Here is a 25884-nt window from a genome sequence, read left to right on the forward strand (position 1 = left end):
CAAGTTACTAGATAATGTAGAAAGTTCAGTCACTCTGAAGCCGTTTCTTTCTCATCAATGGTCATTCTAGATTTCAACTTTGAACACCTCATTCATTTGCAGTTGTTTTCTTCTGCTTTTCTTCTTACTGATCTTCTTCTCAAGGATCTTTAGAAGAATCCTGGTCCCCGCCAAAATCAATGGGACTTGACTATTAAGTGCTTAATGGTCAGATTTTAACAAGCATTAGGACATCTCCATATGCAGGTGGAGGGATTCTCAAGAGAGCCTAGTTACACTGACATCGTCCTTAATACATCATTTATCTGGAGTACAATTATTTTTTTTAAAGTGACATGGGAACATATGTCACCTACATGGCAGAAAATTTCCTCTAAATGCTCAGCTCAAGCCCACATCCTATTTTGCCCTGACCTTCAATATGCTGTGCAGCATTTTATCTAAGGCTGTCTTAGGCTGGTACTTACTCTGTGTAATTCTACATTCCATGCTTCCTGTATGGTCTGGCATTAACTGCTCTAGTCCCTTATTTAAAATGAGAATGGATTCTTCAAGGTCTGGTTCTCTTCTAGGGATCCATGCATACAAAGACTTCGTATCAAAGAGAGGATGTTTCCAGATCAACATGCTAGAGGCTGAGCTCTTATCATGTTCTCAGAGTTGGTATGTCAAGACAATGATGACGTGCTCTAGATCGTGTTTGGTTCAGTCTCCACCATGTGAGACTGGGAAGTGATGAGGGAAGGACTGTGTGCGTGCAGGCAAAGACAGAGGGGAAAGCTAGGGAACTTTCAAGACTGAAGAGAGTACAGGCTGTGTTCTCTTACAAGAGGGAAGTGATACTTCTACATCCTTCCCTTGAGACCCCATCTGATTCTAGCTTTTTTCTTCCAATGGCCCCAGTGTCCTGTCACTGCTTCCTCACCTTTTTGTCTCCGGTAGGCTTGAACCCCTGGGCCCTGGATGTGTGCTAGCCCTCACCTGACCTTCATCTGGTGGATTGCAAATAAAGCAAAGAGATGATAAGAAAATGCTGAAAGCTTTATTAAAGTTGAAAGATTATAAGAAAATGCTGTAAACTTTTAACAGATTGTATTATGTTGCACTAAATGTTTAGGAGTAAATAAGAGTGTAATATATGGAAGAGTTATACTTTGTCATAATAAGCTGAAATTCATCTCTGCAGCATTTCTGTCTAGATATTTAATTTCTGTGAAAGGAGTGGCTAAAATAGTTACAGAAAATCAGGAGTTTTTAATGCTTGCTTCAGATCAGACAAGCACAAAAATTCAGTCCCCAGAAAAGTGTCTTAACACACTGAAACTTGAAACCTGCAAGCTAACACAACGGTATTGGCATTTAATCCTCTGAATATTACATGAGAGGAGTGAGAACATTAGGAATTCACTAGTTCCCTAAGGAGTTCAATCCAAGATCCTTTTCCTCCTGAGGCAAGACAACACACCTGACTACAGCCCTGCAAATCATCCAAATGTGAGCTCTGTTCTTTAAAAATCAGCATTTAAGAAGATGACTCAGTCCAAGTGAAGTTAAGTATGAGTGTCCTCCAGAAGATGCCTGAAATATTGGTAAAATTTGGATTTTATCACTGCTTGAACCATAGGCCGAAAATGTCCTTAATTCTGCCTTCTTAAAAAAAAAAAAAAGTGCTAATCAAAATCATTACAGAAGTCTTTTAGCAGGCTTTGAAGTGAATTCTTTAACTGTGATCACAAAGTACCACTACTTCATTTCCTTTGAACTTTGAATTTTAGGCTATCCTCATCTGAGTATTGGTTTTATTACAGGAAATGTGCGCACAGTCATACAAAGAAACAGAAGGCAAGAGAGAACAGGTCTCCTCTAAACACTTTAATCTTTTTTTTTTTTTTTCATTTCAGCTGTTGTATGAGAAGATGCCTCTCTTAGCAAGGCTCTTAGTAAAAACAGCACAAATTAACCACAGACTTCACCTTAGTGAAACTCCATTTACCACGATCAGTACTCTGAGGCCATTTTTACAAAAGATGTCCCAAGTTACAAGTGAGGTATTCCACATGCCTTACTATAGTCAAAGGTCAATACAGAGACAAAGTCTCAATCTACAAAGCAGTAGATTTCACAGCGCCTGTCTCCTCACATCTTTTTGACACTTACCTCTGCTTTCTGATGGGAATAGTGACCCCCATCTGCCTCCTTCTTTTTGCTGGCTGGAAGGAAGGCTCCCTTCTTCTGGATTAAAAACTTAGCAATGACATTGACTGCAGCCTTGTGCTGCTGCTTTCCTTTTGAATCACACACCTGGAGAAGATGTTTATTATACACAGAGAGTGACTTGTGTGGAACAGACAGCGAACAAACACGAATCCAAGGGATTACCTTGGACGGGTCCGAATCTATTTTACATCAATTCACATTTGGATACAACAGCTGAATTGGTGGCACCCAGGTTCGAGCCTGTGACGGGCAGGACCATACATGGAGGAATTGTGACACCGTGTGGGAAAAATGTGAAATGGCACACTAACGGTTGCCTATTTTAAATAGATTACTTTTGGAACTTACGGATATCAAAGCTTCAACAGTGCTTTTAAGGCTAGAACTTTGTTGCCTGTAGCTTAGATTTTTGTTTTAATGACTAGAAAAATTTGCCACGAAGTATCACAGGCATCCAGCACCATGACAGTGCTGTCATTTGACCCCTGCTAAGAGCAGAATATGACCATCTACAGAATGAAACTTAAAGCCAGATGGATGACATCTTGCCAGGGGCTTCACAGATCGTCATGGATTGCAGGATAAAAGTCACATTCAGGAAACCCAGTTCCCTCCCAGGCTTTGGAGGACAGAAGGAAAACAGACTAGAGACTCATCATCTGTTTAGCTCAACTTCTTTGCTTTATCCTCCCTTAATCCTGCCTTTCCACACCATTCCTCACTTTTTCAGTTCCTCACCTAGGTCTCCCATTTTCTTGTCCAAACCTCTTCAGTTCTGCTCTACTGGCTGCTCACCCTGTCCCTCCCTCCTCCCTGTGCCACACTGGTTCTCTACCACCTCACTCTCCTACTATTTTTTCTCTGCTCAGCCAGCCAAGTTTCTCCTCTAAAATCACGTATTCATGTCCAATCCATCTTGATTTTGTTCAGCTACTGCTCTGCTCCCAACTAGTGCCTAATCCTACCCTGCTAAATTTTCTACTTCCCGCTGTCTGATTTTACAGTTCAAACACATCAGCAAGTCATCACAGCATAACAAGTCCATCAACAGAGTAGCAGTAATTCATCTTGCAGCAAATGACACCATCTTATCTCAAGGTTAATGTGAGGTAAAATTAATGTGGCTCAGCCTTTGTCACAGGTAGCTAAACTAGTGCACTTTTCTGCCATTTTGCAACATGCAAAGTTAATCCACTCAGACTTTGTGCAGTAACTCTCAAGGGTGTGGACAATTTACTCATACATCTGAGCACCTGGTGTGCCCTGCAGCCAAGTGGCTATAAAAAAAAAGATCCAGATAGACAACACCCCAGCTCACCAACACAGTCTTGTTCTGGAAAAGTTATTAATGAAAAAAAACCACCAAAAACCAAACCCCAACCCTATGGCCAACAGATCTAAGCAGAGAGCTCATCAGTCAAGTTTTTTTTTCTTGTAGGAAATAGGAATTTTTGTTGATTGCTTACAGTTCAGTTGACTGCAGCTCACTTTCACCAGAGCAACAGGATATGTCCTTGTCCTTGACATACTCAGATGAACCTACCAGATAAGCTTTGAGTACTTTTCAAAAGTACTGATCATAGAGAAGATTGGCAAAGTTTAATGCCTGGGATCAAGTATTTCCTCAGAGTCTTGTGTATTTTGGAATCTTTTTCTTTGGAAATGTGTGGTTTATATTAAAGACAAATAAATAATTAAATAAAGAAGACCCATTCAGACCAAACCACTTAGCCCTTACAGTGCATTCCACAGCACACAGCTGTGTGCTAGGGGCCCTGGCCAGGTCTCACACAGCTTCAGGCCCAGAACTCTGTTCAAGCAAAGAACACTCAATATAGTAATAATCAATACAACTTTTAATACTTGTAAGGCTGTCCACTGTTTATACCTGTAGTTCACAGAGATTTCTTAGAAATACAGTTAAAAATTAGCCAATATTTTACCCACACATACACTCTAATCAAAGCAAGTTCCATGAACCTTAACCTTGAGCTTTTTCACTCAGCCACATATACCTGTCACCTCCTATGAGTGAGTACCGGTCTTCAGGCAGCTATGCAGTACCCTGAAAACTTTTATCTTTTATTTTTTGACAAGTTAGTTTTCTGCCATATCAGTCTCCAGAGCTGGTTCCGTACATAGTCTTTCAGGTGCTAACACTTGGCAGATCAGAGGCAGCGGGGCCAGGCAGCTCATGGTGAACAAAGAAAAACGTGGCAATATCTCACATTTAGTCCAATTTAATGCAGTAAAAGTTAATAGTGGGACTGTACCTTTTTGGTCGTACATGACTACAGAGAGTACTTATCTGTTTGGCTATGCCCTGGCATCTTGTAGGACTCTCAAGAACCCATTTAGTTATTCCATTGCTCCTTCTCAACCTGGTTTCCATCTGATCCATTCCACCTAAAGAAAAAAAGAAGTCCAGGCTGCCTGTATTTAGTCATCTCTGAAAACCTTAAAGTGGAAAAATATCAGAGGGTGGAGCCAACAAAGAATAATTTTTTGGCCAAAGTGCAGTTTACACACCTCATTACGCCAAGGCAGATGTTCAGCATGGAAGAATTTCATGGAAATCATGGAGTTTTAATGAAATAAGATAGAAGAAAGGAAAACTGAACTTGATAATGAGAAATGCCAGGGAGCTCTATTAAAAAGTGGCTTCTGTTGCCACATCAAAAATTATAATAAGGTATCACATTGTAAAGCTCTTTAGTAAAATGAGGGTGTTTACAGCCTGCTGGGTATCTTTAGGGCACGGATGAATCCATTGTGGGAAGTCACATCCTACAGATGTAGAGATGTAGATGATGTCTGTCAGAAACAAAGCTGAGACAGCATTTCTTAGTTCAGACGCATCTTCAGTTGACCCATTAACCTAAAAATGTTGTTGCTTCAGGCAAGGGGTGGGCCTTTAAGAAAGTAAACTAGCATTCAAAGTTAAATTGTCTACAATTCACAGAGCCAAGGCATTTGGAACTACAGTCCTAAAGTTGCTTTCCTGTAATGAGGTACTGAAGGGCCAGCATTTTATATCAGATGTGACAAGCTGTGAATAACCCTTTGATACACAGTTTTGTACACAAAATAACTAACGTAATGAACTTGCTTCAAGGTTATAGACAGAGGACAGGGCCCATTTTCAATTTCTCTGTTTTTTGTGTCCTATTCCTAGGCAGCGTTGCTGCAAATCTCCTTATGTTCACAAAAGCATTAGCCTTTTCTGGTTATAACATTTACCATGAAGAAGCTTCCAACTTTGTTTCTTATAGAAAAGGATGGCCTCCTCCTTGAGGAAACAGCAATATTTTGCAAAGTATGATATTTATTTGTAATGCTTTTTACAGGCCTCTTGAGATGCTCTAGAGATTAAAAAAAAACAAACCCTGCAGCCTCTCTAGGCAGTACGTAGCAAGCCTATTTTCATAAAACCAGAGAAGCAATTAGGTTGGAAAAGACCTCTGAGATCACTGAGTCCAGCCTACGACCAAACACCACCGTGTCAAACAGACTATAGCACTGAGTGCCACATCAGTCTTTCCTTAAACACCTCCACCGACAGTGACGTCACCACCGCCCCGTGCAGTGCATCCCAATGTCCAATTCCTCCTAATGTCCAATCTAAACCTCCTCCGGCACATCTTAAGGCTGTGTCCTCTTGTCTTGTCACTGGTTGCCTGGGAGAAGAGGCCAATCTCCAGCTGGCTACACCTTCCTTTCAAGGAATTCTAGAGAGACATAAGGTCACCAAGGCTCCTGTTCCCCACGCTAAACAACCCCAGCTCGCTCAGCCACTCCGCGCAGGACTTGAGCTCCAGACCCTTCACCAGCTCCCTTGCCCTTCTCTGGACTCACTTTCACCACTTTACAGCTGCAGAAGTCCTAAATGACAACAAGCAAACCCAAGAATAAGAATATCCAGGCTTGAATCCTGTAACTGCTAAACCAGATTTCCTGAGCACTAACCGAGGGTCCCGGGAGCATCACATGAAACAACTCCAGCAGCAGCTGCTGAAAAGCAAAAATACACGTGTCCTTCCTATCCCGGCCTCATTCCTGCCCTGTCCCCTCAAAGTCCAGCTACATCCCCGCACCAGCGCCGCTCTCCCGGACGCGGCACAAGATGGAGGCGGCAGGGCGAAGCCTTAGGGCTCTGCGGAAAGCGGGCGCGGGGCGCTGCAAGGAGCAGGAGCACAAGCAGCAAGGGAAAACCCCGAGGGGCGCGCCTGCCCGCGGTAGAGGCACGATCAGCCGCCCCCAGCGCCGGGCAGGGCAGCGTCCGGACGCAGCAACGCCCGGCCGCAGGGGCGGGACATTCCCGGCCCCGCCCGCCCGCCCGCCGTGGCCATGGGAACGCAACCGTGCCGGAGCCGCTCGGTGGGGACGGGCTCCCGGCCGGACCTTCGGTACCGAGCCCGGCCGAGAGGGCAGCGCCCTGCCCGCGGCTCCGCCCCGCTGCAGCCCCAGGCGGCGGCCCCGGTACGGCCAAGGCCGAGCCCTTCGGGGGGCGCGGGGCCGGGAGTTGGGCGGGACGGGGCGTGAGGCCTCCCCCTGCCCCAGGGACCCCCCTGGGCCCCGGCCCCGGCGCCGTCGACGAGCTCGGCACGAGGTGGGTGCCGCCCGAGCAGCGGGCAAGCGATAGGGCTGGCGGCTCCAGCGAGGCTAGGACCATGAAACATTAGCTGGAGCAAAGCCAGCTCTGTGTCCCACAGGGAAGCATCATGTAATGCCATACATGTATGGCATTTCCCCTGATTACCATTGCACCATGCCTTCCTTTTAATGTTTAATGTCATCATGTTTTCTGTTCAAGTTGACAGTGCCTCCAAAGAAAGCAGATTTTTCTACTAGGTTTTTCACCTGTATCTTCCACAGAACAGTAGGATTTCAGCTCTGAGGCTCATTTGCATGATGGTGACATCTGTTTGATACAGAGACGTATATTTCAGTTCTTTCTTTTTAGTTTGTTTTATACTCTCTTTTAGACAGACTTTTAAAGAGGGAAGTGGAGCCTGATGATTCGTGCTGATTACTCAAATATGTAAGTAGTTCCGTTTATTCACTTGTCTTTCAGACCCTCTGTACACACTGTGAAGTGAGAAGGAGCCTCCAAAGTCAAATGTCCACGCTCACCTTGGTGATAGACTGGTAGGTGTTGGCCAAAGACAGCTCACATGTTCACCTTGTCTTCTTCTGCATACGCATGAGTAGAAACTCTGCCTTAGTCCTAAGCTGCTCCCTAAAACCAGCAAAATAAAAAGAAAGAAGTTTTATCTAAAACAAGACAACACAGGGAGTAGCCATGATTGCTGGCCTACAGTGACTCTGTAACAGCAGCCTAGAAATACCCAGCATCATATTCTGACTAATTTCCTAAGCTATGTGTCAGTATTTTTAATAGACTGTCTTCAAATGCTGGTAATTATAGCTTGTATATGTTACTTAGATCTAATAAAATAAGTGGGCAGCTGCTGGGCTGTTGTTCAAGCAGAGCTGTCATTTCATACAGTTCCGTACTTACCTTGGGAGATACACTACAGATCAATGTAGCCTACATAGACTAAAATGAAATACCTAGCAACATCTAAGCAGCCAGTAAAGACAGCAAATCTATGCTGATTCTTCATACAGAGTTAGCAGAGTTTAACTTCCTAGCTAATCCTTACCTAGCTACCCCATGCTTAGCTTCCTACTACATTTGCTCCCCTACTGTCAGTATTCCCCTTAGCTAGTTTAAAACCAGCTAGGGCACGTCTGTGGGGGTTGCAGTCACACCTTCAGACAGCAGTGACTGATAGCTGCACTGGAAGCATACAGGTAGAATGCCAGAGGAAAATAGATTTGGTGCAACTGCACAATGAATTGGATTTTAAACAGAGTCTTCCTGAAGCCAGGCATGTGACTGAGGCTGCAAGACAGATATTCTGAACTCAGACTTCATTGCTGTACAGCAAGGAGAAAAGCCCTGAGCAGCTTTCCAACAATGGAGTCAAGGAGAATTTTTTGTGAAGAATGTTGCTGGGTATCTCTTACTACATTATCTCAGAATATTTCTTATATCTACATGAAAACAAAAAAGTATTTGTCTGCCTGTCAGTAGAGAGACAGAGCTGGGAACACTGCCTGTTATCAGTGAGACCCTTGCAACAATATGGCTGTGGTAACAGTTCAGGCCAGATGAAGTAAACAGGCATCCTGTCACTAAAGTTGCCGTGTCACAGGTGAAACGGTGCAGATGGGTGTGGTGGCAGACTCTTGCATAAAACATGTTTTAGAATCAATCAGCAAGTGTGTCATGTGCAATTCGAAACCCTACATCCTTGAATTCTTAATCTGTAGCTTCACAATTTGTGATGGACAGAGGCTGTGATACTATTAGTTCGTAGGGTATTCCAAATGCTCAAAAGTTGAACTCCTTTTGAAGATAAATGGAACAAAAATATAATTTCGGGCACAGCAAGCAGCTACTTGTGGTAGGGTGCCTAGATCTTCATCAACTGACACTGCCTTACATTCTGGTGAGTATTCTTGAAATGTCACCTGTATGCATTTGAGTTAGCACCTGCTGAAATGAAAGGGTCGATTCACAACTCAGTTCTGATTTTAGTCTTTACAGAAGCTCAAGCCAATAGAGCTACATCACTTACGATTGCAAAGATTTATTGGCAACCATAAATTTAGCAATTTAAGGCATATCTACCCAGGGAAAATAGTCCTTAAAAGGAAAGGTTTAGATGTTTAATGTAATCATTTTTGTATGCTAGCTCCCTTTGAGTTATTTTTAACAAATGCTAAAATTGTTCCAGTATAAAATAATGTGACTTTACCCTGCAAGTGGAATATGTTACTTAATTTCTAGAGCACTAGAAATAGGAGGGAGTTACATGGGGTAATGTGCTAGAAGTTCACATTGCTGCACATTCACAGTTACTGCACACTAACTTCTTTATGTAACAAACTGTTAGACCTTTTGATTTTCAGTATAAGTTTAGCACTGGAAAACAGCCAGAAGACAAATCTGTGCATCTGCTGCTAGTCTGGTATGCTCCACATCTTGAGAAGAACCATCTAACTAGCTGACATCATTAGCATACATATGCTGCCTTCTTTCCCCATCCCAAATGTGCAGTCCTGTAAATCACAGCAGGCTGGAATTCTGCTCTCTTTAATGCTGTTTGAAGTGGCTAAATTACAGCCGCTCTTCTTTGTGTCTACACAAATGCTAGGTGAAGGCACTGATACTCTGAAGCATGGCTACTGGACTGATTCACTTTCCAGCCTGCAGTTTGTGTTTCAAGGGTGAAGATCCAGTGCCTGCATATATTGGTCAAAGATGGAGGGCTCAGCAGCGCCTGGAGGCTCTTCAGCAGCTCGCTGTGTAAGTGTTCTATGGTTGGACAATTTAAAATGAACATATGAACAAAACCAACAAAAAGCCATGCACACTGAAGTGGAGATGACTGCAATTTGCTCCTACTTATATCTCCCTTGAAATTAAGAGATTGCAGCTGTTGTGGAGTATGGTTACCCATCTGTTTCTTACAGGGTGGATGTTGCACATTCCTTCATCCCTGTGTTATCTGCTTTGCATCAGTTGCCATGAAAAAGAAGAGAGTTATTTCAATCTCTTACAGATCAGATGAGTTATGAAGACTTCAGTGACTCATGTGTGTTACTTCAGTGGGAGCTCTTTGATTTTAGTACTGTGCAATTGCAGCTGGTTAGGTTGCTTTTGCTGCTCCTTCCAGGGTCCTTGAGGCCTGAACCAGGGCACCACATTTTTAGTGCAGGGGTTTCTTAGTTGAGCTTTCTCCTCATGTCACAGTTTGGGTTCTGATTAAGCAGATACATTTAAAAAAAGTTTATGCGTTTTGCCGCACCACAGGTTTTTTAAGTCCTCTTGTAGCTGTATTCAAGAATGTGGGCAGCAGCCTAGGGTTTTGTCTTCAAAGGTTCTTTCTGCTTTAAGCAACTAACTTTAGACCATGGGCTTTTCAGATGGTGTTTGCTCTGGGGTTGCTGGTAACTGAGTTCTGCCACATGCCAGACAATAATCAAAGATACTCAAGAGTGATACAGTGGATTTCACACCTGGTTTTGTTCTGTTTCAAAGGCATATTCTTCTCATTTCCACAGTAAAAAAAAATTTGGAGTATTTTTTTCTTAATACTATTTTCAGTGTTTCAAACTGTCCCCAGCACATGAACACCTCGGTGGCTTCTTACATTTTGCCTGCAATTCTGTAACAACTTGACACCTGCACTGCTTTAAAGTTCATTTACATTTCAACAACCTGTATTTTCAAAATGTCTTGCAATTAACAAAAAATGAGAAATACATCCCCTCTGTTTCAACCTGCACTGATTGACAGTGCTGCTGATATGGAAGACAGAATATTTCCCAGCTGTCTTCTCAGTATTTGCATTGCCTCTGCAAGGTTACTGGGAATAAATGTTCGTTTATTTCAGCAAAGTCAGCAAATATAAGTCAAGGACATGCAAGAGGCAGGATCTGTGGAATAAAAAGGGCTATTTCCCTGGGTTCCCATTGTGCCTATAACTATACCATAACAGGATGAACAGTTTATGCTAATAAAGTTAGATCATAAGAATAAGTGCCCACCTGTGCTGAATGAAACACAAATCCATCTGGATGGAGCAACAGTCTGATATGTAAAGAGTCAGCTAATGGAACTAGCCATCAGCTCAATTAACTCATTTGAATTACAAACACAACTTCACAATAATAGGTTGATTAGTGCTGAGCAAGTGTATCAGGTTACGACATTGCATCTCAAAATATTCCCTTCTCTTTTCTTATGTGATGTGACTGAAAGCCTTGGGAAGAGATGACTTTAAACTTCCCTTGGCAATAAATTGTGTGTCACAGGAGGTTAATGAAGCATCTCGCTCAAAGCTTTCCTGTGGCAGGTAGCCATACTGTGCCTCCCCAGATTCCACAGCACAGTTTGCAGGAATTAGACGAGGGCTTGGAAGACAACTGGTCTCAGCATGTAATCCTCTGTTTTGATCTCAGCTGTCCAGCAATGTTAAGTATTGTTAATTGTATCTCTGTAAATATACCTTTGTAATTAAAATCAGGCATCAGCAACCAACCCCAATACCCACAAGCCCATACATCTTGAGGTCAGAATTCATACAAGTTGCCAAAAATGGTCTTATAGAAAACCTGGCCTTCAGGACTTGCCTTATACATAGCTCAAAGAAGTAAAATCATCATAGAATCATAGAATGGCCTGGGTGGAAGGGACCTTAAAGATCATGTAGTTCCAATCTCCTTGCCATCGACATAGATACCTTTCACTCAGAGTTCCATCCAGCCTGGTCTCAAACACTTCTAGAGATGGGGCATCCACAACTTCTCTGGAAATAACTTCTGTTTTTTGTCTTTAACAACTGTGCAGGTTGAGATGAGTAAGACTGGAGTATAAAGCAGTTGTGAAATCAAATAGCAATCCTGATTAATAACTTCGAAATTTCTCAGTTTTACCCATTATTATCTCACTGACTGCCTTAATGATTTTTTCCACATGATCTTCCAAAGCCTTAAAGAACACTCTTCAAGATGCTGGAGTCAAAAATTTAAACAGTCTGCCTAATTAAAATTCAAAATGGGGAAAAAAAAAAGAAGTGTTCTTGCAAAAGATATTGTTGTTCCAGCATAGATTTTTGAAACATTCCTGTGATTGTCCTAATTTTTCTCCTTTACTGGAGAACTCAAATTGAAATTGCTGATTCTAAATTTTTAAACATTTGCTCAGAATCTCTTTACCTGCTTTCCAAAGGTATAAAATGTCTTCTCCTTTGCTCATTCTGTGTCTTTACACATATTTGGAAAGTGTTTAATTCTTAAGATAATAAGCTTGCTCCCCCCACTTCCAATAAAAGTGGTTTCCTTTACAAAGTCAAGCATGTACAAGTGGTTAATGCTTTTCATAATAAGCTCCTAAGAAAGTTTTAATAAATGCAGCAAAGACCATTTCTTGACCACATGTAGTGGGAAATAAACATAAAGTGTCAAACAGTTCTGCTACACAGGTAAATGTGAAAAAAACAAAATATAATTGCTTGTGTAAGTGTGAGGCTTGGGGGGAATTTGTAGTTTGCGTGTTGGATAGTGCAACCAGAGGGGAGAAAGAGGAAAAAAAAAATACATAAGAAATAAAGATAACTGCTCTGAATGTACTTCCTAAATGATATCCTGTATTTTGACTTTCAGAGGTCAGTCTTCTCTTCAGATACCTCAGGTTGTGTATGAAGATCCTGAAGTTGATGGAAGGAATCGCTACAAATACTTTGCACGGTAAGGAATGAACTGATTTGAAACAGGGTTCAGCGTCTTTCTGTGCATTTTCAAGAGCACCTAAGTAAAGGCCAGAGCATTATTTTTTCTGTATTTTCTGTCAGTACTTTGATAAAATAGAAAATTTTAATAGTAACGAGGTCTCAAAACACAAGGTCTTTCTAAATTCACACTATGACAGAATTTTCAATTATGAGTTACCTTATAAGCAAATATATCAGACATTCTATACTTAATAAGAAAGCTTTGGGCTGTAGATCATCCTGTGCAAAGGAAGAAGATATTTACAAAGCCAGTGTGGTTCTCCAGACCCCTAGAAAGGTGTTTCCTTAAGAAGGAACCTTTAAACTCCCAGTTTCTGCCAGGAGCAGAAAGGGAACAAAGGGAAGCCTGATTAACTTTTCATCCATATCCCTTACTGTAGGACTGCTCTGCTCCTTCCACAAAGACACTTCAGGTCAGCGATGGACTCAAGGTCTGAACCAATAGCTACCATATAAACATTCTTGACTTAGTCACATACACTTTGAATTGCATTCACTATTTTACTCAGCAGCTATTGGCTATTTTATATTTTTTTAAATATAAAAAAATTGCTAAGTGTAATAAGTTGAAGTCTATTACATTTTTTTTTATCATCAGTTTTAAAAGAACAGAGATGATGTTATCTTCTGCAATATGAAGTTAAGCTTCACAGTCTCCCAAAGGCTAAGGAAAATCAATAGAGAGCTGCAATATGCAAACTATAAGAATGCCTAGGAAGGAATGATTAATATGTAGTTGAGCCCAAATCACTTTCAAGATACCTCATAAAGTATTGCAAAAAATGAAACAATAAAATTAGATAAGTCCAAACCAGCCTATCAGCTCATTGTAGGAATGAATTTCAGGATTTCAAGCAGTTATTTAAAAAAAAACACTACTCTTTCAAAAAGGTGGAAGTGAAGTGAAAAAATTAAGCTAATTAGTGAAACATACACAAAATATTGGGAACACACTCAAAACTAACTTTAGTAATTGTCTTGTTTTGCAACTCCACTTTCTGCTTTGACTTATAAGAATAACACTTAGTCCTGGTGTTTACTGGTGAAACTTCCTCTGTTCCTCCTTAGCTATGAAAGAGTTCTTTAATATTTAGGCATAATTCTTAAACATGCAACTAACAGAACCACAGTTGTGGAAAATCAGTATTAACTCCACTGAATTTAGTGGACTGCAGTTTTTCTGAACCAGAATGATCTTTTAGGCTCATCCTTGTTGTCTGACTTTCATTCTCTCTCTTCAGACCTCTCAGCTCTTCTAAGATGCTTCCAGAAGTTGTTCCAGAAGCTGATAGAAAGACAGCTGTTGCTGATACAAAGACAGAGTAAGTAGTGACTTGGAAAATTACTGTTGTAAGGGGTAACATCTCACCAGAAAAAGATCAGGCAACTATTTAGTCACCAGCTTGGTGACCACTATTCTTCATAATGAACCAACAGGAAAAGCTTGTTAGGACGTAAGGTGCTGCTCTCATCATTGAGAATTCTAGAGGAAATAGATGATAGACTGTTTCAGAATTTGCTTGCAGTATATAAGTAGTGCTTTGTGAATAAAGGATGTGCCTCTAGTGTGTTAAGACTGTGAAGCATGAAACAGAAAGCTAGATATCTCTGAGTTCTAGAAGAGATACCATTGCAAAGAAGATTCTCTAGTAGAGCAATATTGTTGAAAAATCTTCTGATATTTTCTTAAAATCACTGTGATAGATGCAATGCTGCTCAGAGATGTAGAGCATCAGTAATACAGTCTAATGTGGTTTTCAGAGAGTATCAAATTTTGAGGTCACATAATAAAATTCACTTCCTAGTGGAGTCAGTGGAAATTGCACATGCTTATATCAGAATTAAATTTTTATTCTGGAATTGTTGGAAAGAGAAACATGTAAACTAAATTGAAGCAGTCCTGCTTCATGGAGTAGTACTTCAACAATTTTGTGTCTATTAAAGGCAATGCTTTAGAATGGATAGGTAGGGACGATTTGTATGTAATAATCATGAGAGATGAAACTAGAAGCTTTGTGGATTATTTACTTAAGAAGTGTGTTTCAGACTCAGTGTAGCCTCCGTCTGCTTTTATCAAAGATCATGGAGTTAACATCAATGGGAGTAATGTTAAGACAAACCAAAACACATTTAAGACTCTCACCTTTGACTGATGTGTTTCTGCTTTGTTTGCTTGGAGGTTTTTTTAATGAATGTGACCAATCTTCCATCTTGCACCTCTTTTTAGGACAGAGCCATATGTCCTGTCAGCTGCAGGAGACAGCCAGGTCTTTGGCCCCATGTTCCAAACTCTGGGGACACAGACAGATTACAGGGATGGTGAAGCACAGACAGATCCCTATTCCCCTGAATATATAGTTCGCAGTGGCTCAGTCCCTGAAATTCTGACACTTGCTACACTCACTTGGGGTGAGTTGTGAAATTAAGATAAATGATAATAATCTTGTCACCTCTTTAGAAGGAAGTCCTTTTCTTTTCAATGTCAGGTTTCAAGTCTATTGTCAGCTTTGGCAGTCTTTTTTTGTGTGCATTTGGGGCAATTATTTTATCTGTTTCTAAAATAAGTATGATATTTCCCTTCTTAATGGTGCTGTTCTGGGGCATTTCATGAAGAGTTTTGAGGACCATTCAATAGAAAAAGGTCATGTTTCACAAATGTGAACTAGGAGCAGTTTTTCCATTTACCCACTGTTCTTCAGCTACTCTGAGTTTTGAACATTATTTAAAACAAACAGTATGAAGACTGCTGCCTTGGAACATACCTGTGATCCTCATCTCCCAGTGTCTCACCTGTAATGATGATGGACACTGCACATGCCAAAGAAAGTGCTCATTCTCAGAAAGTATCTTCCTAGAAAAGCTTTTCTCCCTCTCCCTTTGCAGTAGAAGAATGAAGTGCCACTGTTAGTGTGCACTGAACTGTAGCAACTGCAGGTCCTACCATGCCTTATACTGTAGAATCTCACTGGCCTTAGAAGTATTTACTTCTGGCTTTTGACAGTTCTGCTTGTGTTTACCACATGGGCCTGTACCCATCCAGCCCTCTCATACTTTTTGGTGGTGGCTATTTGTAGGATTTGCCAATCTTCCAAAGAGTTAATGCTTCTTGTCCCTGTAAGGTCGGGGACTGCCAGCAGGACAAGCTGAGATGGAGATTATTGATCGCATCCGGGAAAAGCGTGCTTGGGAAGCAGCTCTGCCACCCATGGACAGTCCCTCAAACATTGCAAAGAGGTTGAAGATGATGGAGGCTATGGAAAGGAAGGAGTGGGCCTATAGAGAAGAGGAAATAGATAAGTAGGAGTCCAATTATACTCTTCTATTTCTTTTAATTATTGGCTGAATAGAGGAGGAGCAAGAAGGTTTAGGGGATTGGCTGAAGGGTACAACAAGCCTTCTATTTCTGTGAAAATACCCTGATTTTGGGAAGGGGTGTTTTTCTTAAATTTAGTCTCCAGGTCTGCTACCACAATACATTTTACCAATGCTTATCTCCCTTTTTAAAATAAAAGATTGAATATGAGATATGCATTATGAGCTATTTGGAAAGGTATGTAGGATTTGATGGTGACAGCATTGCACAGAACACTGCAGAGTACACTCAATACTGTCTGACCTTTTCTTTCCTTGCAGGTTGCAGAAGGTTCAAATGGAAGTCTTTAAGAAGCTGCTACAGAGGCGAGAGGAGAATCGGAATGAGCTGAATGCCATGTGCTTGAACAACCACTGGCAAAATCATCAGAAGGCTAAAGAAGAGAAAATAAGAAAGATTCAGCATGACTGTGCATTGAGTAAGTCTGAAAGACAGGAAGAGAGGGGTATGAGACAGTTTTCAGACAAGCCATTTCTATTTTCCCAAGGTTATCATCTATTCAAAACTAAATATGTTGCATCCACAGTATAAATGTGCATGGCCAGCATTTGGTCTGTCATGTTTTTATTTTATCTAGCAAAAGCTCTTGTGAACTTAAAAAGATACAGCTTTTATAGAACTTTTTGTGTGAACTGTCTCACATTTGTATTTCCTTTTCAGTGCTCAGGAAACTGATAGCTAAGAGGAAGAATTGGATGGGAAAGCTGGAGAGACGAGATATCATCAGAGAGTATAATGACTTTTCATCACAAACATACGCTCCTTTGTCTCGAATTGGTTTTTTCCCAGACAGCAATTCTGACTACTATGCGGTAAAAAACTACTATCTTAACACCTTTGCAGGTAAGGCATTTTGGAAGACTTTGTTATGGGAGGTACTTACTTGAGATATTACCAAAATTCAAGTTTCCTTCCCCATCACTCCACTACTTAACCACTGTTTGTATTAAAATCCTTGTATATGTTATAATCTTTCTTCATATTATAATCTTAGGATTGTGTGAACTGGAAAAATCTGTCCAGCCTTCTGTCTTCCCGCTCAAGATTAAAGCTCCAAAACCTAAATGCATTATCACTAAGACTGGCTATATTAAAAGGTCGGGAAGACTAGAGGTAGTCGTGGCACAAGTTCACCAGGTATGAAGCTGCATCCAACAGCGTGTCAGTTCCTCTTAGATTTGAACTGTTCATAATTTCAATTGGGAAGATGTGTAAGCTTCTTCCCAATTTCCTGAATTCTTATTCTGTAAAACAGCTTCTAGGACAGAATGAATCAAACATGCAGACTGTTGCAGGCTTGACCAGTACTGCTCTGATTCTCAGCCCATCAGTACTCTCACTCCTGCTTCTGCTCCAATCCTATAGACAACAAGCACAAACAAATCTGTCTTCCTACAGATCAGGTATTTGGTATTTGGATTTGAACATATTATGCCAATTTGAAATTCTCACCCTTTTCTCATTCTCATTGCTCCATTTTATAATACACTACTGGCTACACTGTCAAGCTTCCAATAATTAAAGAAAGTGAATCTGGATTCATATTCTAAACATTTTGTACATTATTTTAAAAGTACATTTTAAGTATATATTATATAAAAACATCTATAGCAAAGCATGATTAAAATGACCCTGCTCAAAAAATCAGGTCACCATAGTGGATGCATATCACTGTTGTTCCCTAAGAACAGCATCTGATTTGCAAACATGCTAATGCATTTAGCATATCTTAATTTATATCACAACTGTTCATGCAGATGAGGTGTCCATATATGTAATTAACCACCAAAGAAAGTAGTGCCTCATTTGCACCTGCAATCACAATATTTGTAAATTACATGTACTTTAAGTACACTTCTTGTGATGCTGTTGAGGGTTACCTTCATGTAAAATCAGGAATATTCTTGGCTGGCTGCTATATCTTTGGAAAACAGTGACTCTAATTTGTAAAGCTTGGCAAGTTTCACTTACATTTTTATATATTATATATGTATGTATGTATGTATGTATGTATACCTTTTTGTTTTAGAGTAATGTTATAATAATTTTAAAGCAGACAGTAACCTGCTATTGCCGAATTTTAAATTGAAATCTTGCTCTGAAAAATCAATCATATTATCTCAAATTTAAGTTCTGCTGGATCTTGTAAAGATGAAGTATTGCATTTCATTATTATCCAGAAAGAAGATTTTCAAAGAAAAGCTTGAGTGCTGCAGGAATTGTGCAAGAGAAAGGACAAAACTCGTAGTTTTAAAGACACAGAAGTGTTGAAGGGGTTTGAGTTTGGGTGGGTTTGCATAAAATTCAAGAAGTAATTGTGTAATCTGCATCATAACACAGTTTTCATTGGCAGCAGAATGTTAGTCCAAGCTTTTGGAGCTGAATTCCAGTTACAGCACTTGTATTCTGTTTGTTTAAAATACTCCTCATGGTTTGAAAGACTGTGGTGAAATGTCTAAACTGTAGCCACAGAGAAGAAGTGTGAGCAGCCAAATGCTGGCTGCTCACACAATAATATCTCTTCAAAGAAAAACTGGTGGACAAAGGAAGATGGAATGCAGAACAAATGCAGACAATTCTGCACATTTTCTTTCTTAAATCAGTGTCAATCACTTGGTCTGCATTGATTTATAGCAACTGAGAGGCTAAATAAGTAATAATCATTTCCCCACCACAAAAATGCCAAATGTATATTCTTTTAAAATCACAAACCATTTCCTTTGCAGGCAAAAATGCTAAAATAAATCCATTATGCAAAAATTAACCGCTGCTGTAAGATATACAGAAAAAGACACTAGACTGGTTGGTCCAGACAAGCAGAAAGTACTGACACTGTGAAACACCCAGACTGCCTCCACTGTTAACATTTAAACAATCTTTCTGTTCAGAGAATCAAGAAATGACTGCCCTAATTAGCTCTTGAGCTCTATGGTGCTGTTCCTGGTCACTTTTTCCATCAGAGGCTTTTGCTTCTGAAGTTCGATGGCTATAGCATGTTCTGGCTTAGCAGAGCCTTGCTGACAAGTCCACTTCAAATGCTGCTGAAGCTGTCAAAAACAGAGCAGTAAAGCATGCAGAGTAGTTGCATTAATAGAATTCATTAATCCTCCCTGAGAGGAGTTCTCTGACCAGTTGGAATAAGCAGACCCAATTGTGCCAACAAACCTCCTATCACACACAGTAGAAAAGAAGTTTAAAGTAGGTAATTAGGGATCATCTTACAAGGGCACTCTGTTGCTTTGTCTTATTTCTATAGCTGAGTAGCCAGATCAGTTTTCTATCCTAAAGCTTTATTTTAATGCTCTCCTAGCACACTTAATCCATGAATTCTCTCCCACAATCCTAGAAATAAAATGTAATCCTAGAAAATTCAGAGAGTCCATGGAGATCTAGCTCTACAATGAGTTTTAAAAATTTTTTCCTGGATTATCTAGAAGTGACAAATATAGGAGGAATGCTAGATATTGGCCTCAGAAGTAATTAGTTTTAATAAAGGAAGTTTTCAAGGCTTGCTTCTCTGGCCAAACATGAGGAAAGATGGATGAGTTCTCCTCATTATATTCCTCTTTGTTCGCCATATTGAGGGTATTCCTAAGCTTAAAGCTTTTTAGAAGGGATGAGCAATAATCCAAATAACTACAAAAAGGATCTGTGTCCTCCTAAGAATGAGAGCTGCTTCTTTCAGACATGAAATTAAGCCAAAAAGAAGTGATTTTAGAAGCAAATTTTTTAGGACCACCCTGAAACCTTTTGCAGAAGTATTATGTACACTCAGTAGTCTTTGAATAATTCTCTAAAATAAGAGAACATGGCAAAACCAGGAGTGACCCAAAATTTACAGTAAAACAAAAAATCTTTATCTTAAGCGAGATCAGTAAAAGGACAGAGAAAGATAGTTCCTAGCCAGCACAGCTAACAGTGCTTTAAGGTGCAAGTGAGCCATTATATAGACAGCCTAGTATGAAAATCCAAGGCATTAAGGACATAATACCCAAAAACAAATATCTACTGCAGGGAGTGAATGCAACTAGGTAAGTGAATACACCAAGGAATGGAGTAGGTGGTAGAAGACATCTCAGTGCAGAACAATACATGACTTTAGGCAGACCTTCTGTGCTCTGGTGACTCAAGAGGGATAAAGCATCAGGTGGTTTCAAAGTGTTAGATCAAGATGAGGTCAGAACCAGAAACTTCTCACCTCAGCATTAAGTGCAATTCTCACCATGTCTGTTTTCCTTTATCCAGTTGCTGAAAAGAGCTAGAGAAGTAAAGGGGCCAAGAATGTCTCTGGAGAAAATCTCTGCCAATTTCAAAACATAGGAAAGGCTGTTTGAGCAGTTAGTTCTTCAAGAACAGATCTCCTCACAGTGTTAGTTGGCTCATGGTCAGACAAGCTCTGAGAGCTTTTATGGCAGCCTTGATCAGCCAAGATGCAGCAGCCACACTGCATTGCTAAGCAGCTTGGCAGCCTGTCCTCAGTGATCCTACCTGAAAGGAGGCTGTAGCCAGGTGGAGGTTGGCCACTTCTCCCAGGCAACCAGTGACAGGACAAGAGGGCATAGTCTTAAACTGCACCAAGGGAGGTTTAGATTGGAATTAGGAGGAATTTCTTCACAGATTAGACATTGGAATGGGCTGCTTAGGGAGGTGGTGGAGTCACGGTCCCTGGAGGTGTTTAAAGAAAGCCTGGACATGAATAAAAGACTCAGTGCCATGGTCTGGTTGCTACGGTGGTGTTCAGTCATGGGTTCAACTCAATGTTTTCAGAGATCTTTTCCAGCCTCATTGATTCTGTGTGATTCTGTAATCCCACAATTATCATTTGTGAGCAAAAAGGAAGAAGGAGAACCATGACTGCATACTTTGTACTGTACACAAAAATCAAATATACCTAAGATCTTGTGGGATGGAGAAGATCACAGAGAAGACAATGGAGGAATCTAAAGAATGGATTGAATGATTTCTTTGAATGGAGAGTTGCTTCTTAAGCTGTTATCCTGTCAAGAGTTCTGCTTCTCTCAGAAGCTGGCTGAGAAGCCAAGTGTATGGTGAAAAGCATGAGTGCCATTTGCTGTTCACTGCATTTGCCAGGAGAATGGAAAAGAGATGACTTTTGTTCTTTCACTGTCCAATCCAGTCAGATCCTACTTTGACTCTGAACCTGCTACTTGAATAAAGGAATGTAGTCTGTATCAGGAAAATGGGAGTATGATATGTAGACAGTAACGTTTGGTGTATGTTGCTCAGAAATTTAGCACTTTTAAAATCAAGTATTTTTGTAGTGATTCTTGAGTCCTGGTGTCTCTGTTTCCAAAAATGAGAACTTGTTAACTTGGACAGAACCAGTTTAGGCAAAACCCCTATATTTTCTTTTTCTTTTCTAATGTTAAAATCTTAAAATCATTTAAAACATCAGATTAGAGAAAGCAAATCGTAAGCTTTTTTTTTACTTAGTAAAAATAGTCAAGCAGGCACTAGATAATGTTGACATGAAAATATAAAGCCACTTCTAAGAACTGCAGTATATCTCAAATCTACATTAATGAGGATTCCCGCTTGTCCAAATTAATAATAGATTTTTCTCTCTTTAAAAGTTGTTAGTCTGGTTATATTTTGTTGTTCTGGTTAGCAGGAAACATTTTTGGAGGCCACAGTTTTATTAGGAAAAGTCTTATGAATGCAAGATTGTACTAATAAACATAGTTGCCATTGTTTTCAAGAGAGTCACAACTACAGCAGCTTTTTCTTTCTGCTTCCCTTGCCCTGCCATGCAAATCTCCTTATAAATCACTGTTGTAATCTTCATGCTAGGGAGCTCTAAGGTCTTCACATACAAAACACAGTTCAGAAAATCTCTCAACATTTTTGAGCTATAACCATTTCACATGGCTGAAAAGCAGTTTATAGGCTCTGATTCTTCCATTATTAACATGGACCATTTAAGAAGCTTTCAATAGTATCCCCTCCACCTAGAAACCTCTCTCCTTTTCTGGAGCAATTCATTATCCTGACCTGAAAGATCAGATCCTACATGCAAGGAGGGTTTTTGTACAATGACTACTGGAGTTTTGAAACTTCATTAATTTCACAATTAAATTCTGTGCAAATGCCATCACTTTCCTGGTACTGGAGAGCTAAATTCAGCATTGAACTTTTTTCTAAAGTTTTTCTTTTGATTTCTCTCCCTGGTGAAATACTGTATTTGAACATTTGAAAGAGAGAGAGTGAAAAAAGAAGAATATGATTTTTCAATAATAAGACTAAAGATCCAACCTATACAGTAGTAGGATTATAGTTTTGAAGAAGCTTTAAATGGATATACTCCCTTGCATTTCTGTGCAAGACAAAGTGTCACGTCCTGCAGCAGGCAGGCATTGCCATGCAGTTGGAAATGCTTATCTGAGTATCTAGTTCTAAGGGGCTGGTGGTGGGAAATCGGCAGGACTTGGGCTTTTGAAACAGTTTGAAATGTCTTGAAGGAGCTGAGGCTATGGTGGCACTTCCACTCTAATCTGCTGACAAAGTGTGGCCTCTGCTGCCAATCAGCTGCAAGCAAGATAAACCCACACCCAATGGCCTTTTGCATTTTCTTGGTAGAAGGAAGTTTTTGAACAAGACAGTTTCTCTTTTGCCCCCAGTCCACCTGTATGTACAGTTTCTGTGGGTGCCACGGGGCTGCTGGGCAGTTGTAGATGAGCAAAGCAGAGTTCCAAAGCATATTTTGCTAGGAAGGGGTCATTTGGTTCAATCTTGTGCAGTAATAGCTTATCATACAAAGACATTTCACTGTCACAGAACAGTGACAATACCCTCTTCAAGTGACCCCTTCATAAAACCTCCCGATTGCATAACATTTCTAAACCACAGTAACAAGCATTACCTATTGTTAAAGGCAAAGAGTTATAGCATTATTAGAAAATTAATTATTTGAGAATTAGAGATGAAGTTCGTAACCATTTTAGATTAATTTTAGGTGACTCACAAGTGCTGGTGACTTATTGGTAAATACAGCAAAATAACTCCTGCTTCCTTCTTACATATGATTTTGACATTCCCATCAATGTCTTCTGACCAACCAATAACCTCATCTACTCACCATACTCAGTTTTTCAGTTGATCTGCAGTAAGAAATAGAAGCCACAAGCTTGCAAAGCTTCCAGCTCCCTGCAGTCAGTGTGGTCAGCAATTGTCAGCATCTAGAGGACTGGCCTTATATTGTTCTGTCTACCCATGTTCTTATTAAATTGGATGTCTTTTGCAGGCATTGCTGGAGAAGAAGAATAAAGCCAAGGAGCCAAAGAAGTCTCCCCCTGTCTGTGAAAAAGTAGAAAGCCCTGTTCCTAAGCCACCCACTCTAATCCTGGAAAAAGCATCAATTGTAAGTGAGCTGGTTTCAGTACTTTTTTCCCTATTGATCCCTGATTGTTTCCTACACAGTTGTTAAAGGAATGCCAGGGAATAAAAGAAGGGAGCTATATCCTTTTTGTGTGCATCCATGTTAAAAATAGCCATTATTTCTTAAGGCTCTCTTAGTCTCTATTCTATAAGGACACTAGCAGCCAAAGATTTGAAAATAATTTACAGTATCTGTTAGTCAAATCTTGAAGTAAACTTTATTTTATAAAGACAAAAGTAAGTAGACATGTTATTCCCTGGTTCTTGGGGGACAAAAAGGCATCATCATCATCTTCATCATCATTATTATTATCTTTATTATTATCATTATTATTCAGTTGCTTCCAATCTTCTGATCTGACAACACTATCATAATCCAGTGAGGCAATTACATTTAGACTTACTGAAGTCAGAGGGACATTGGCTGCTTAGCACTGAGCGTGCACTTCATTAGTTTTCTGGAGGGAAGCTGTTGTCATCATGCAGGATGCAGTGTTTGATGATCATGCACTAGTTCACAGATAATGATTCTCCTGTAGAGATTGAAACAGCAGTAATGATGTGTCACAGGGGCTGTGATATACTGTAGGAAAAAATTACTTTTTAGGGGAGCTGCAACTTCCTTTCCTTTCTTAAAGTAACATACTTAAGAGTTGGTTGTCCCAGTGGACTCTTCTGTCTTCTTACGAACACCATTTTCATGATGTACTAGGAATCAGACAGAATTACCATTTAAACTTGTGAATTTAAGAGTCACACAACCATGGAAGTGAAGAGATAAAGTCTTACTAAATCATCCATGCTGCTGTGTTCCTTTGTGCAGTATGATATTCTATGTTTTATGCAGTCCATTTTAAGATGACTGGAACAAAAATTGTATCTCCTTGGGGAGAGCTTTCCACAGCTTTACCTACTTCTAAGCATTAGATACTGTATTGCAGTGGTGGGTTTACACTGGTCAGGTTTACCAGTTTGTCAGATTTTTAAATACTTTGAGGTAATATGTAAAGAAATCAGAAAAAAATTTCTACCACTTGTAGTCATTCTTGAGTGTGTTCACAGATTATAGTTGGGTGTTTTTTAAAAAAAATTCCAATACAATAGAATTCCATCTTCATGAATTTTGTCAACATTTGGTTTATTTTCATTAATCTTTATGTGTGAACACATAAAAGATGGAGCTCTCCAGTGAAGCTCCATCTGTAAAATCACTTGAGCCACTGAAGTGCAGCACTAACATCTCCTGCCTTTTCACATCCAAGTAAGGTTTCTCCTACCAGGTGGCTGTGAGGAGCAGTGAAAACAAGGCTCTTCTCTTTTGTTAATGCTTCTCTTCCTGCCACACACCCATATGAGTACCAACTGCTAAATGCTTCCCACTGGAACTGAGGATCTTGGAAAGAAACTGTGCCAGGATAAAGTGGAGAGAATGGAGGCACTACTCAAGCATCCTCAGCTTCTCTCCCCTGGTCATTTCTAATGGACTTAATACTTAATAGCCACAACAAGCTCACAGAGCACCTCTGAATTCCTTCATTACTTTATAACATTTTTCCAGCCTCCTCTAGTTTGCAGCCATTTCCTAGATTCTTCTATATCCTTTTTTTTTCTTTTTTCCCTGCAGGGCATGATAGGCTTTTCATCTCCCCTCATTCTTTCCTGCTGGTCTGTAGCAGGCAGATGGACAAGCTGATGATTACACTTGCTAAGACATCATTTGCAGCATTCAAAAACAGAAGTACAGAAAAACACTCCTCATAAAAATTCAAACCTAATCTTAGTTAATATCACACCAAGCAGTTTGGCTTACCAGTATGTGTGCCATTACCATCTCCCAAACTGTCCTGAAGGGATTTCACACTGTAGACAGGTGATGTGGTAGAGTTTAGCGCTCTAGGACTGGAAATTCATTCCTTCTTTTCAGAGAAGAAAAACATACCAAATCACAAGTCCTCTCGCTAGTTCTGTTTTGCTCCTCCTGGCTGCTGGTGTGGAAAGGCAGGAATGCTTCCTTTTGCATTTGGAAAATTCATTCTTCAACACATAAGAAAAAACAGATAACTGAGATTCAAGCCCACACAACTTCTCTCATCCCACACTCTTCCCTGTTTTTCCAGCGCTTCTTAAATACCACATGTCAATGCAGACCTCATAGGTTCTTTATTAAAAAAAACATGCTTCCAATTTTAAGATTTCTTTTTATCTTTCCCAGGCGCCCAATGAACTTCTTCCTTTTCCTACTGTCAACTCCAAACTAGAAAACCCCTCACCTAGAAAAATGCTGCCATCTGTGCTTTGTCTACTTCCTCTAGTTAAAATAAGCCTTTTTTTCTTTTTACCTTCCATGGTCATGTTCCCTTTCCCACCATGCTCCAGCATTCTTCCATTCCAAGCTGGTATTAATCACACAACACTAGGCCAGTAAAGTTCTCAAAGGGACAAATCACAATGGACTGTGGTTAATTTTACTTCCAAACTATCACTTTCTGAGTCTTAAATTTACTGAGTTACTCTGATAAAGATCATCACTGG

At 40.1% G+C, this 25884-nt stretch overlaps 1 protein-coding gene and 1 long non-coding RNA gene across 11 annotated transcripts in view; one reads left to right on the top strand and one right to left on the bottom strand.

The window, feature by feature from the left end:
- Positions 1–1345: 1345 nt before the first annotated feature.
- LOC128803842 (uncharacterized) lies at positions 1346–6610 on the bottom strand. 2 transcript variants are annotated; one of them, XR_008435851.1, is made up of 4 exons: positions 4747–6610; positions 4233–4623; positions 2158–2301; positions 1346–1578 (listed from the first exon to the last, which is right to left on the bottom strand). It is a non-coding gene; the product is annotated as an uncharacterized LOC128803842 (long non-coding RNA). The 2 variants fall into 2 exon arrangements; XR_008435850.1 differs by having other exon boundaries at positions 4233–6610.
- CFAP91 (cilia and flagella associated protein 91) overlaps positions 6605–25884 on the top strand; it is a 39394-nt gene continuing 20114 nt past the window's right edge. For 7 of the 9 annotated variants that reach the window (XM_053971126.1, XM_053971124.1, XM_053971122.1 and 4 more), the window contains exons 1-11: positions 6605–6826; positions 7292–7365; positions 9444–9595; positions 12457–12540; positions 13826–13906; positions 14812–14993; positions 15704–15881; positions 16218–16375; positions 16618–16800; positions 16952–17094; positions 23219–23335. In XM_053971126.1, coding sequence (XP_053827101.1) covers positions 9468–9595; positions 12457–12540; positions 13826–13906; positions 14812–14993; positions 15704–15881; positions 16218–16375; positions 16618–16800; positions 16952–17094; positions 23219–23335 — 1254 coding nt within the window. In that variant the 5' untranslated portion in view covers positions 6605–6826; positions 7292–7365; positions 9444–9467. The remainder of the gene's footprint in view (positions 6827–7291; positions 7366–9443; positions 9596–12456; positions 12541–13825; positions 13907–14811; positions 14994–15703; positions 15882–16217; positions 16376–16617; positions 16801–16951; positions 17095–23218; positions 23336–25884) is intronic. The other 2 variants (XM_053971123.1, XM_053971131.1) reach the window with 2 other exon arrangements.

The sequence above is a fragment of the Vidua macroura genome, chromosome 2 (assembly GCF_024509145.1).
Source record: "Vidua macroura isolate BioBank_ID:100142 chromosome 2, ASM2450914v1, whole genome shotgun sequence".
Classification (NCBI taxonomy): Eukaryota; Metazoa; Chordata; class Aves; order Passeriformes; family Viduidae; genus Vidua; species Vidua macroura.